Source organism: Struthio camelus, chromosome 3 (genome assembly GCF_040807025.1).
Source record: "Struthio camelus isolate bStrCam1 chromosome 3, bStrCam1.hap1, whole genome shotgun sequence".
NCBI classification, from domain to species: Eukaryota; Metazoa; Chordata; class Aves; order Struthioniformes; family Struthionidae; genus Struthio; species Struthio camelus.
Window position 1 is genome coordinate 60,106,599 of NC_090944.1, and position 13,960 is coordinate 60,120,558.

Consider the following 13,960-nt stretch of genomic DNA (forward strand, 5'->3'; position numbering starts at 1 on the left):
GATGAGGAGGATCGAGAGGGATTTCAAGGGAAGACCCATGAATACATTTGAGAGTCAGTGCCATTCAGGATTGTACAGACAGTGGGCTACAGTTATGGGTTTTAGAAAAAACTGGCAGGACAGAGACTGCCAAGAGTTGCTAATTGAAGTAAAACTCTGCATCCTGCTATACCAAAAATTCTTTCAATTAGATAAGATTAAAACATTAGCCAGAAGTGAGCAGTAAGCATGCCAAAGTGAGATGCTGGTTCACCTAGCATCTTTTGGATGTTTGTGTCACCTAGCATCTGTTTGGATGTTTTCTTGCATTAGAAAGAACTGCTTGGGCCAGAGATGAACCATAGTGTATCTGTTGTGAAAAACCATTCACTGTCCACAATCCTTTATGGAGGATCTGAAAAGTGGGATGAAGCGCATAGGACTGCAGGAGCTCATTGGACTGCAGGTCTGGGAGAAGCAGACTCTTTGATGCCTTAATGAATAGATAAAGGAGGTCCTGAAACCACAGCTGAAGAAAGTACAGAAATATCAGTTCTCTCTCCCCTCCTTGCAGAAAACCCGCAGAAGCGGAGGAATTAGGCTAAAGCCTACACAGTTGGACATCTAACCATGGGAAGATAAGAGGAGGCACCCTGACTAACACCCAGAACGTATGGCACGCCTGCTTCACAAACCGGCATACTTCTGGCTGCTCCCAAGTGAGACTCAGCTTCTCTTGCGTCTGGCCTTACAGACTCAGTGAGTCCCTCTGCTAGAGAAGTGCAAGATGTAGGGTGATGGAAAGTGCACGAGGCTGTTGCATGCACATGATCGCTGCGAATTGGTAGAAACCTCTAGAGACACTTCCCATACATGCTTTCACGTAAGGTGAGGTGAAGAAAGACTAACAGCCCCCAAGCTGGGTCTCAGCAAATGCCTCGAAGTGGACGTCATCATGACTAACCAGTTAGACAGGAATAGTAAAATAAGGGTTTTGCAAATAAAGAGATGCAAGCCAACCTCTTTCCCAAACCACTAGCAAGACAGATGCCAGGGCCAACATCTGCAACCTTAACCTGTGAATACGCATTCAGTTTGAAAAAGTCCACCATGAGACAGTCATCTCCTTTTCCACTTAGGCACTAAGTTAATTGCTATAAAACCCCTAGCGCTGCTGTTTACAGTCCCTCCGAGCACCAGAGAAAGCACAAAATGAATGTATTGCAATATTTGCAAAATAACACGTGCTACAATGAAGACTGGATGTCTTGCTTCCACAGCTCCAACAAAATGCACTGATATGCATTTGTCAAAATGGGATGCTAGACTGGAAGACCCACACATCTGATCCATTGTGACAATTCCTCAGCTTCTGCATGAGAACATGCACAAATATGAGCATACTCTTTTGAACTTTAGGTTGTTAAGGGCAAGAAATGTTACTTAGCGCTAAACCATGAATATAACGGCAAGCAGAATAAATACATAAACAATCGTCAAATACATACTCACTACAGCACATGGTCGTGTGGTTGCCCTACCTCTCAGGAATTTATTTAAGCTTTTACCTGGGGAATCAGCCAAAATCTTCAGAAGAAAAAGCCACTATTTCGTAAACTTGCATTTGGAAGGGGAAAAAAAAAGTTTTTTTTTTTTTTTAAGAATTCAAGTATACTGAGTAACTTACAAATGGGGAGCACGTAATTGTGTTAATCGCTCATAAAAATGGACCTCTATATAGTCTATGTATTTTCGTACACTTTGGGTCCAGAACCCTAATATCATTTTAATGTAATAAACAACGAGACGGATTTGCTAATAAGTTTATTCTATGTGAGCAACTGAGAAGTTATAAGGCGTTTACTCACCTAAGGTAAAGATATTTAGAGAGTTGCTTTGAAGCAGTTTTAAAGGCATGCAAGGCATGCTTTTTTGTTGTTGTGTTAAATAGTTCTGAGTGGCAGCTAGAATAAAAAGCAAAGAGGAAGGAGCTTCCTTTCAAATCCAGAACAATCATAGGCTTTAGTTGTAGCCCTAAAAAAACGCACACAAGGAACAGGGATTTATTTTCATTTTTAATAGAAATTTATTCACTACAAAGAAAGCAATAGTGTCAAAAAAAGCAATATTTGCGGTATGAGAAACATAAGTTTCTCATTTCTCAAGTGCAAGCTAAAATGCGTGCTGACAGCTTCAGCAATGCAGAGTACAAGATTAGTCACTGTTGTGCTATTCACTGCTTGTTAGGTAATTTGATAGAATAAGACCATAAGAAAATATGAGAAACAAAATGTCTTTTTTGGTTATGGGAAAGCAGCTAGCAATCACTACATGATTGTGGCTGAAACATAACTGTAGCATTATGCTCATCCTAAAAGGAAAACTTCACAATGGACAAATGAAATTCAAAAAAAGAGGAAAGCATTTAACAGTTAATTGACTTAGAATTTAGCTTAATCTTAGAATTCAACTTAAGAAAGACGTAACTAGCTTTTAAGCATTTCAGGAATCGCACATTAAGATTACGGCAGAGAAGGAGCTCAGTGTAAGCTGCTGTAAACTTATGGTAAGACAGTATTTATGGTTGCACATTACAGTATTCCAGATGAAATCAAAATTGTTAGGATGCAACAGAATATTTATTATAATCTTAAATATTTATACAGTTAATCAGCAAGTTTTTGTGGACGTTACAACGAGCTTCACTATTTTTCCTTTGTTCTTGCAGCATCGAGGCTTCAGGCTTCTGAAGTACAACAGCAGAACATGCTGCTTCTCTTTGGTGCCACAGAGTACACAAATAGTATTTCTCCATTCTGAGGGGAAAGAAAGCGAGAAGCCAAACTGCAGTTTTGCTGTGGGAGGTCATTGTTTGTATTAATTTATTCCTATCGTCTACCCTTCATTATTGATTTGTATAACAACTGATCTAGTACTCTGAAAAGAATTGAGACACCTGACTTCCAGCAGCACAGCTTCAGGAGCCAGCCGAATAGTTTGTATTTCGATGTTGAATGGCATCCAGTATTTGGGCTCCCCAGACACCAGGGGCAGACACTGATGTACTGAGTGAGTGCAGCAGAAGGCCACCGAAATGATTAGAGCGCTGGAGCAGATTAGGTACAAGGAAAAGCTGAGAGAGCTGGGTCTGCCTTCAGAGAAGGCTTTGGGAGGATCTTACTGTTGCCTTCAACTACTTAACGGGAGGCAGTAGAGAAGACAGAGCCAGACACTTCTTGGAGGTGTAGTCATAGGATGAGAGGCACTGGGTACAGGCTGGGACATGGGAAATGCCAATTAGCTACAAGAAAACATTTTTTCACCTTGAATATGGTCAAATACTGTCCCAGGTGGCCTAGAGAGGTTGTGGAGCTCCATCCTTTGAGATGCTCAAAACTCAACTGCACAACCACCTGATCTAGTTGGACGTGCTTTGAGGAAGGCGATAGACCAGATGACCTCTGGAAGTCTCTTGCACCCTAAAACGCTCTGTGAATGTTGTGCTAGTGACTCTCTCTGGTCAGTTATGTTTTGTTTTTTAAATTCACCTGCAAATTCCTTAATTTGTATATTTGTTAAAAGCAGAAATATACCCCAATATCAATGTAAATCACAAATATGACATTTCAAAACTCAAGTGAGAATTGTGTACATTGCTTTAAGTACCAATGGCATTTTATCTGGATTTTAACACACTAGTACGTTAAGTGAGATGTGATCAGTAAGTGAACTTGAAGCTGCAGAGTATATACTCTGCTGTGGCACTGTATTAAGATATTAACTCTTTTTTGTAAGCAGTCAGTTACTGAAAACATAATCTGTACAAATCTCATCTAGTCAACCAAAATAGCTGTACAACTTTAATGTGATATGCCCCATTTATATAACTCATTAAGCTCTGAGGCAATTCCATTCATTATCAAGTCTCCACAATAACAATTACCAGTTTTTACGTATATTAAAAGTAGCACCGCATTCCGCTCTCAAAAGTACAAAAAAAAAAAAATCACTTTAATTATAAATTAGCTCCTAAGCTCAGACTGACTCTTGTCAGGAAAGGTATTTTGCATTTCCATATACAGTGCCTTCCACATCAAAAGCTCTTCAAAGTGCTTGGCAGAATGCATGAACGTTATCCCCACTTCCTTGATGAGGAAACTAAGGCACAGAGGTCAAGTGAATTGCCCACAATCACCCAGTGAGTGACTGGTAGAATTAACAGAACAGAATTTGGGTCTTTAAGTTGTCCAGTCTAACCACCGCACCTCTTTATCTCTATACTAAGTGCAATGGTTTAAACATTTCTCTGAGGAGTGAAACTCTTAGAGCATACAGTAAATAGAAGTGGCAAACCAGAGCCAGTCAAAGGCTGCAATGATTCCAATCAAAAGCATAAACAAATTTGGTATTCAGTAAATCAAAATGCACTTCAGTGAACAGTCACATTGGAAATTACGCATTAACCTGGAGAGAAGCAGCTCATTAAACATAAGACATAATGGTGTTATCTTTGCAAAAAATATTGATCATCTTAGGCCTGACTGTAGTTCAGGTAACGCTGACTCCATCAGAGAAGTCATGCTTCCTCATCAGCAGACATCCTAAACAGTTTTCAACTGGCAAGGTACACGTCCCTGGAGATGCGCACTGAAACGCACAAAGGGGCCAAGTATCTCCCCAGTAGATATAAATTTGTATGAGCACAAAAAAAGTATTAATCACTTCTGAGGTATGAACTAAATGATGGAGAAATACCAATCAGAAATAACAGAAGTCTAAAATAAATAAAAGTAAGAAAATTGTATGCCACCCATCAAAAAAAATCACCAAGAAATGCATCTTCAAATTGATTACACGGTACAAAAGGAAGTGCGATACATGTAATCACCGCTTGGATGAGAAGCGTGCTATAGCCTAGCCCTCTGAGGGCAAATAAGCATTTCAAAAAGCCTGGCCTTGAATAGGATGCTCATTTACTGACAGCGATTGCTGATGGCATTCAGAAACATGTACATTTTGATTCTGTTCATCACTGATTTGATGGGAAGGGACCGCATCTTGGCTCGCGTGAGACTCTTGACTTGATTCCTGAGTCAACTGCATGTGCCGAGCTGGATGTGAAGATCCTGCTAAGTGGATTTCTTCATTTTGTCCTTGATGAGCATGGAGGTGTTCTAGGGCTTCCTTGGAAAGAGTGATGACATGCATTTGTTCAGGCTGGGCAGCCTCTATTTGGTTTGCCATCATATTGATACTTTGGATTTGTTCTGCTTGATTCTGCTGAGCTGAAAGCAACAAGTTCTGCAACTGCTGTGGTGGCTGAGCAAGCAGTGTGAGATTAGCAGCCTGCCCTGTTGTCATATTTGGGGCATTTTCTGCAGTAACAATACTAATACCTTGATTATGACTAGGCATGAAGTTTATGTTATGCACTGCATCAGCAACCAGCAGCTGAATTTCCTGCCCTCCAGAGGTGGCAAGTTGATACTGCTGCAGCTGAAGAACGTTCCTCACCTCTTCTGAATTAGCGTTGCTGCTTGGAGCACTGCTGGCCTCCTGAAACTGTTTTTCCTTGCTGTGAATTTTCAAATGAGACTTCAGATTGTCCAGACGGGCAAACTGCAAACAACATTCTGGGCAGGAGAAAGGCTTTTTGCCTGTATGTAAGATACAGTGTCTTCTTTTAGCACTGGAATCAGAGAAGGATTTTCCGCATATACCACAAGAATATGGCTTTTCTCCTCTGCAAAAGAACATATTTGACCTTGTTAAAATACTCACTTTGAAAGCATTGCTTGTGGCAACTTATTATACAACTTAAATGTTTATTTTGACTTAAATGTTTATTTTGCTATATCAAAAGCACTTAAAAACAGACATATTAAAAATGTTTCCTATTTGATTTTCTGAATATTTCTGTCTATTTGACTTTCAAGAATTGCATGACAATATTGTCACTAGTATGTACTCAAGAGCTACAAAGACAACAGAACTGCCTCCCTGTTGTAATAGCGAAGGTACACATTCTATGCTGCTAGATCTTGACATGAGAAAACGGACAAAAACATTCAAAAAGGTGATGACGACACAAATACTTTACACAACTATAAGCACTGACCATTTTAAGAATGGTTATTGACAGCTAGGATTTTACAGAAAAAAGCTGACATTAAGTCTCTGCGTGTTAACTTGACGCCCATCTCGCCAGGACAAGGCATTTTACTGAAAACATTTTCTTTCACATAAGACTTGCAATAGTACTTCAATGATTTCAAATCTGACATGACTTTATGCAGTACATCAGGCTGACATGAGTAAAAGCTCATTAACGATGTTAACAAGACACGAAAGACTACAGAAAAACTCTCCAGGAACCTTTTTACACCATAGCTGCTATTCTGCTGTCCAACAAAAACTCACAGTAAAATTTTCTCATAAATAATATAGCAATAAGTATACTGGCATTAAAGAACAGATACAATACACAGAAAGAAAAGAATCTTATAATGTCTTAACACATTAACACTGCAATACTTTCCTCTACTAACAAAGGTATTTTTTAAAATATCTAAGAGCACCACGAACACATAAAAGTTATTTTCATTAAACACTATAAATTTTTTTTTATCAGTTCCAATACACTACATACAAACAGATTAAACAAAAAGTCAGTCAATCCATCTACAACGCTAACAAGCCTTGACCATTCTGTAACTGAACCACCACCACATACCTAGATCAGAATAGAAAGAAGTTACATACTCTACCTGTGAATTCTAATGTGAGTCTGAAGAGAACTTTTCGCTGTGAATGATTTGCCACAAATTTCACAAGTGAATGGTTTCTCACCTGACAAAAGGAAGTTTGACATCAGTTGTCATATAGCACTTTTCATCAATATATTTTAAAACATTTTACAAAGGAGTACAATTATGCCTAGAATGATCATCTTTTCAATCTCAGGCCTGTATTTTACCCATAAAAACACGTTATGCCTCTTATCCTTAAACCTCTGTACATGGTATCGAGTGTAAATGTCAGTCAAATCCTCACGCTTCTGTCATGGGTCAATATGAATATCTGAAACTGAAGGAAGTCACTAGTTAAATGAAGGCATAAAATTTTAAAGGCACATTTCTGATGACTCTCCCCTTTGAAGATCAAGAATTAGGTGATCCAAGCCCTCAGAGCAAGAAAAGACATGCCTACAGCACAAATGCAGATGCCTCAAGCTGGCTGCACGTGGAACAAACAAGCGTGAAAAAGACTGACCCTGAGCATTACACCCTAATGCCAGGCTCACATCCAGCACCACGCAGACGAGTGGGCCCCTATTTCCAAACTTGAAGAGTGAACAAACTATCTTAACAGGCTGGCTAACTTCCTATAAGGCTCTACTCTAGGCCTGGGATATCCTGCGCATAAGGAGGAAACACCATTGTGATAAAAAATTAACTTGAGGTGGGTTACCAGAAGTTGGACAAATTGGGTTTTTACTGCATTTACAATTCTTGCGCCTAACCAAGTAGGAGCAGAGTCACTACATTAAATAACAATAAACAAATACACAATGAAAGGTACTGCAAACTCACAAAAGCAAAGCCTATTTCACAGTGTAACATTTTCCCTGTCATATTCAGTGTCTTTAAGGCACTACATATGGGCATCCAGACCACCACTGTGGTAATTCACACTGTTCAAGCACATTAGAACAGTAGCCAATTTCCAGGGAAGTTTCGCATTTAGTATACAATAGAATTTCAACACTTACCAGTCTTCATATGGCTGGGGGGGGGGGGGGGGGGCAAGGGGAAAGCACCAGAGAATCATAGAAAAATTTGTTAGAAGGGACCTCTGGAGGTCCTTCAGTCTAGCCTCCTGCTGAAAACAGGACTAACTTCAAGATTATACTCTAGATGCACTACATTATATTCTCATGAAGCACAATGTTACAGAACTGTTGCCAAAGCAGGACAGTACCATTAACGTCAATATTCCCCCCCCCCCCCACCTCCTCATAACTTTACTTCAAGTTTTCGAGAAGAGACAGATCAAATGGTATTTCTGCATTGACAATACCACTACCTGGCTTGTCCTTCCTGGGAGCAATATACATTGTGACTGTTTCTGCTAGAACTCATCTTAGTCTCTCAGTTTTTGCAACTTGCCCGGCTACTATACTTCCTCCTCTCGTTTCCCACTACCACATTCACTTCCCACTATGTTTATAGAACCGTATCAGCTTCTGATACAGAACTACTGTGTGTTTGTATGTGTGTGTGTGTGTGTGTGTGTGAACATACGCTATGTTGTCCTGAACAGTGTAATATTCACAAGTATTTATGGTAAAAGCTATCCTGGATGCATCAAAAACTCCCTAAATCAAAAAAGTTCTGACCCTACCATATCCTAGGGACTTTAAAGACAGTCACAAAAGCAAATACTGAAAAGTTTCGTGTTCAGCTATGTTATTTTTACTGAGAAAGAGAAGGACATGAATAAGATGCACAACTTCATCTTGTGTATACTTTACTTCAATTGAGTGCAACACAATGAAGAATAATTTGCTTTTAGGAGGAAACAATTGCCACTGTTTATAGCCACTTTAAAAGAAAAAGTGGTTTACAAATCCCTTACAAACTTACCAAAGTAAACTGCTTTAAGACGCCTATGCTTAGTCATTATGACAGCATAGATCAATCTTTTTATTACTATTTTCCAGCTATTCAAGTCTCACCTTGCCCTAAGTCTCTTAAAACACCCTTGCATTAAATCACCTCTCCCAGCCCACCTCCTGCCAACATCTGGTTTATTATAGCAAAATAAAAAGGTAAACCAAAATAGTTATTTTTCTGGACAATATAGCTTTTATAAGGGATGGATCCTCACAGACAGGAGTGCCTAAATCATTTAGGACATATACTTTCTGCAACTATTTAACTTACTTCAAGCCCAATACATGCTGGATGTGGCTCTCCTGATGAACTGAACTCCCAGTCCAGAATTTTATCACAGGAGAGCTAACTGGCATTTTCTGCAGTAGGCTTTCTAATAGAAAAAAACCCAGCTCTTCCTATAATACACATTGCTTGTGGGATGTTTTAATATGAGCCTTTTTGTGCTCACTATGTATTCTTGATGTCAAACCTCTTCACTAGAAATGTACATATCGCTATATATAAAGCACAGCAGAATCTCATGCCCCAAGATACGAGGGTCATTTGCCCAACATACTGTTTTGTCTGTGTTATTTCAAGAAAACAAAGAAGAAGAAAAGCCACGATGGACAATTTTACCTGTATGCGTTCTTAAATGTTTCTTTAACTGAGCTGCATCCATGAATTTGCGACGACACTGGTTACATTCCGGCAATGAATGGCCTTGTCGCAATAATAAAAAAAGTGTCAGTGCATAAGTGATCCCCTGTATCTCTTCAGTGATCTTTGTTAAAGCACTTTCCTGTAAAATAACCACTTTGATATAATATAGAAAGAAAAAGGTGATTCACTGTCTCTTCCCTATCTTTACAGTCAGTAAACTAGCAGAATTACTCAACCCCATTTCCCTATTTAATCTTTTTAAGGGAAGAGAGAGTACTGGCTCCTGTTCACCCCCAAACCCACCTGCTTTTGAAGCTTTGTAAATTCTTAATTTTTCCACTATTTCCTTTGTGTATAATCTAACCTCCATCTTTCTAGAACAGAAGCGGAGCAGGATGTTTCTTACAGCTTGTTTGCTATTGCTAGTCCAAAGTAGTGGAAAATTACAATAGGCAATTTGCACAATAGGTAGCGGACACAGTTGATGTATACAGTTCCTAGCTGGTATGCAAAACATAGAGCAGGACTAAAATAATCAAGTTGTTTTTCAAGTACAGTGCAATCAATATGTCATCATCAGATAAGTCCTTTTCAATCAGCTATCTTTCTAAACATTCTTTATTTTATTTTTCTTTAAACATTGTTTAGTGTTTTTCCCCCCACTGTTCATTGTTACATCAATATATTGCACGTCAGGGTAACAGAGTCCTACAAGTGTATCACTGAAGAACATCCACAGTCTTAGCCAATCTTTACAAAGACAAATCAACATGGATGATCAGCCAGCTCTACAACTCAAACTTGCTATACCTGTGTGTACTCGATAATGACTCTTGAGCTGTCTCTTTTGGCTGAAGTATTTCCCGCACTGATCACATGTAAAAGCCTTCTGCCCTGTAAAGAAGATCACTTATTAAAATACAAGCCACATCCAAAGTGAGCACAAAAATCAGCACACATGAGAAAGAGAGCATTAATACTTCTCTTCAGAAAGGCAAACGGTTAGGGTAGAGAGGTTACATTTGCACTGCAATATTTACCTGTATGTAGGCTCATATGCTCCAGAAGAGAATGTTTTGTTGTTAGAGCCTTACTGCAGACTGTGCACGTGTATGGCCGTTCTCCAGTGTGCATCCGCTCATGAACTTGAAGAGAGTGCTTTTGGGAAAAGCCTTTGCCACATTCACTGCACTTAAAAGGGCGCTCCCCTAAAAGCAAAAGATTTACAAGTGTTAAGTATCGATGCATCGTGTCTCAGTAGCTACTCTAAGCCGATAGTGAGAAACATGGCAATGCATTACATACTAAAAATTGACCTTTGAGTAGTGATAAGGAGAATTAAAAGAAAGAGACAAGCTTCGTGCAGCAATAAAATAATTATTTAAGTAACATCATATAATTCAATGTTTTAGTAGAGAAATGCTAAACTAAACTGCAATCAAGGTAAGACACAGAAAGGCTAGGAGACCTGGTAGCAAGAAGAAAACAGTGAACACGGTCTCAGAGACCCACCATAGCTAATTTGCTTCCAGCAAGAATTGTCCAAGATGGCATGCTGATCCAATAGCCACACTAAAACAAGTGACTTGCATTTAGCAGTAAGTCACTAAATCCTAACACAAAAGAAGTAGTCTCGCAATGCCCACCTGTATGACTTCTTTGATGAATAGCTAAAAAGTGATTATATTTAAATACTTTGCCACAGTCTTTACAGCGAGCTTCAGACTCTGCACGTTTTTTTTTCCCATCATTTCTCTTTGCCAGTCCTTTTTCTTCCTCATCACCGAGAAGTTTATAATCTTTTAGTTTGATTGATCTCTTTATTCTGCGTTTGCTGTAACGGCTCTGCGTGCTCTGTATTCCTTGAGATTTGGGATCATAATTCTCATCTTTCTCAGCTGACAGATCCACAGCAGCTTCTGAGCCACAAGCACGCTCAGTTTCTTCAGCATCTTTCCTCATGGGAACCTGCTCACTGACAACTGTTTCTTCTGCTGCAAGGTCTTTTTTCATAAAATTTTGTTTATTTTGCATAGAATTATTCTCTCTCAGCTGCACATCTTCAGCAGAATTTGCTCCTGGTTTTTCTTCTTGGGCATTCTTGACCTTCCTTGGTCGTCCTCGTTTCCGCTTTGGCGGATCTCCATTTTTCATGTCATTTTCAGCAATAGCTACCGAAGCTCCACTGTTAGATGGAGCAGGTAATGCATTGCTTGGGCTGTGGCTGGCCTGATAGTCTGCGTAGGCCCATACCAAGTCGTTCACTTTTAGAAGCTGTGCAGTAGCTAGAATTTGTTCTGTGCTTTTTTCACTGGCATGGAGATAACCAGTGTAGATAAATTCTAGCAGTGCTCCAAAAGCGTCTGCAACCATTCCCTCCAACATGTAAATTGACTGCCCTATTTCACCCTCATCTACAAACATCATCGAGAAGTATTCACTGCTGGCAGCAAGCAAAGCTTTATGGGCTCTGAACTGAACATTCTCCACTATCAGAGTAATGTCACAAAGAAAATCTTTCTTCCTTTGTTCTTCAAAATTAGCTAGAATGGTATCTCTGTGAGCTTTGGAGTGAATGACGACCAGTTTCTCAGATGCATCGGGAGCGGTTTCAGCCATTTTTATCGCAAATATGAAAGAAGGTACCTACAAGAACAGAATAGCTTTAATAAATATTTCAGAAGTTTGCATTATAAAACACCAAGTATTATTTCCTTTACAAGCTAATAGCAGTATAACAGTTTCTGAAGCAATTCTGAAGCCTCCGAACTTTCTTTAAAAAGTCAACGTTAATGCTAACATAGATTATCTTCTCCAAAAAGTGTTTTTACATCTTAAGCTACGGCTATGGACAATTTCTTCTCACGTCAGAATTACTGCCAGTATTTCATTTGCTGAGCTCTGATGTACTGTGAACGGTTCAGCAGCCAAAATGGCTGCTCTGTCTAAAACTCCTTCTTCTGCAAGCAAAACAACTGAACAAAAAGAACTCTTTGTTCACAACTCCTCTTTTCCACTCTTTTAAGTGGAAATAAATAAAAAAGAATCAATTGCAGCTTCACCAACACAGGGTGCCACATTTCAGACTATTCAGGGACAAGGCTATGAAATCCTGGAATCACTGACAAAAAAAAAAAAAAAACACTGATTTTGGTGTTGCAGGATTCCATGCCCTATTTATCCGCTTCTATCCTTCTGAAAACGTCTTTCAGAACACTTACCTGCTAATTCTCAGACTATAGATATGGGCAATAAAACTGGAAAAATAGCAGATCTAAGAGCTCCGTCTAAAATAGGGTTGACTACGCTAGTTAACAAGCATCAGTTTGGCTTGCTAAAGTTCCTTTATTTCAAATTCAGTCACAAGAATTAGCAGAAGAGAGAAATCAGTAATTTCAAAAGAATCCACCAAATAAAAATACCATGGAAGAGACATGCCAAAAGCATCTGTTTCAAGTGGATCAGCTACCTGCCATCCTAAATGATAAAACTATCACGTTAAATATGTGTTTAGTTACAGCAGTCGGGGGAGTACAACAGTTCTGACTATATGAAGCAACACTTTAAGAAACAGTGCACGCTACACATAGATGATGCCTAAACGCTACTGAGGTGGCCAAGAAGTAAGTCATTCTTTAGACCTTTGCAGCTGCTAAACAGTTCATGTTGGAGTTGCTTGACTAACAGTAGAGTCATGCTGCTCTGTGACCTTTAGTTGTTGGAGGCTGTGAGCCTGCTGCTGCTGGAACACCCTAAAACACTGCTGTCGGCCTGACCTAGTGGCACAAGCAATTCGGCACACTCCCCAAGAGATGCTGTCAACTCCACCTGAAAGCGTTTCCTAAGATTTACACGTCTCTCAACACCGAGAGACACAGTACCTGTTTGGTGGGTTTTGATCACACAAAGGATTCTGGTGTTCAATCAGACGACGGCATCATTAAGGTCTGGACCACAAAATCCAAAGCAGCGTGCTTACCTAAAAGACAATCTACAATAAGGCTGTGCCCAACGGGAAGGTGCCCGCACTGCCCCGAGCACGGTCAGGCACTCCCCAGGCCATCTGACGGACTGTGCTGAATGACTAACGACCCCACGCACCAAGCGTTTTGGGCCGTTAACCCAGAGCAACAGCGCGCAGCTCAGCACTAGCTCCTGGCACAAGCAACGACGGCGAACGCGGCGCGGCGCGGGGAGAGGAGCGGCGGCGGCCCGCCGGGCGCCGCGGGCAGGCTGCAAGCCCGGGGAAGCCGGCGGCGGAGCGGAGCGGGGCGGCGAAGCCGGGCCGGCGGCAGGGAGCGACCCGGCCGGGGCTGCGCCATGCCGGGGGGGGGGGGGGGGGCCGGAACTCCGCGTTGCCGGGCGACGGGGCGGGGCGCGAGAGCGGCTTGACGCGAGGCGGCCCGGCCTAGGCTCCCCGCCGGGACCGACCGCGCTACCGCCCGGCCCAAGCCCCGCGGCGGCGCCCAGAGCGGGGCGGCACCAAACGAGACGGGACGGGACAGGCCGGGACCGGCCCAGCCCGGCCGGCGACCGGCACTCACCGCGCGCCTCGCTTCGCAGAACGCCTCGGCGCCGCCGCGTTTCCTGCCCTGGGCGGAGCGCATGCGCCGTGACGCAGCACGCAGCGCCCGACCCGAAGCCGGTCGCGGGGAGCCGCG

The 13,960-nt window shown here is 41.3% G+C and overlaps 1 protein-coding gene across 2 annotated transcripts; it reads right to left on the reverse strand.

Moving 5' to 3' along the window:
* Window positions 1-2,036: 2,036 nt before the first annotated feature.
* On the reverse strand, window positions 2,037-13,928 carry ZBTB24 (zinc finger and BTB domain containing 24). Of its 2 annotated transcripts, none has more exons than XM_068938003.1 (8): window positions 13,844-13,928; window positions 13,181-13,278; window positions 10,946-11,945; window positions 10,340-10,507; window positions 10,110-10,193; window positions 9,276-9,359; window positions 6,747-6,828; window positions 2,037-5,722 (listed from the first exon to the last, which is right to left on the reverse strand). In XM_068938003.1, exons 3-8 carry the CDS (start codon window positions 11,916-11,918, stop codon window positions 4,921-4,923), a joined length of 2,193 nt encoding a protein of 730 aa, XP_068794104.1. In that variant the 5' UTR covers window positions 11,919-11,945; window positions 13,181-13,278; window positions 13,844-13,928; the 3' UTR covers window positions 2,037-4,920. The 2 variants fall into 2 exon arrangements, with proteins under 2 accessions (XP_068794104.1, XP_068794105.1); XM_068938004.1 differs by lacking the exon at window positions 13,844-13,928 and adding an exon at window positions 13,401-13,630.
* Between the last annotated feature and the right edge of the window lie 32 nt (window positions 13,929-13,960).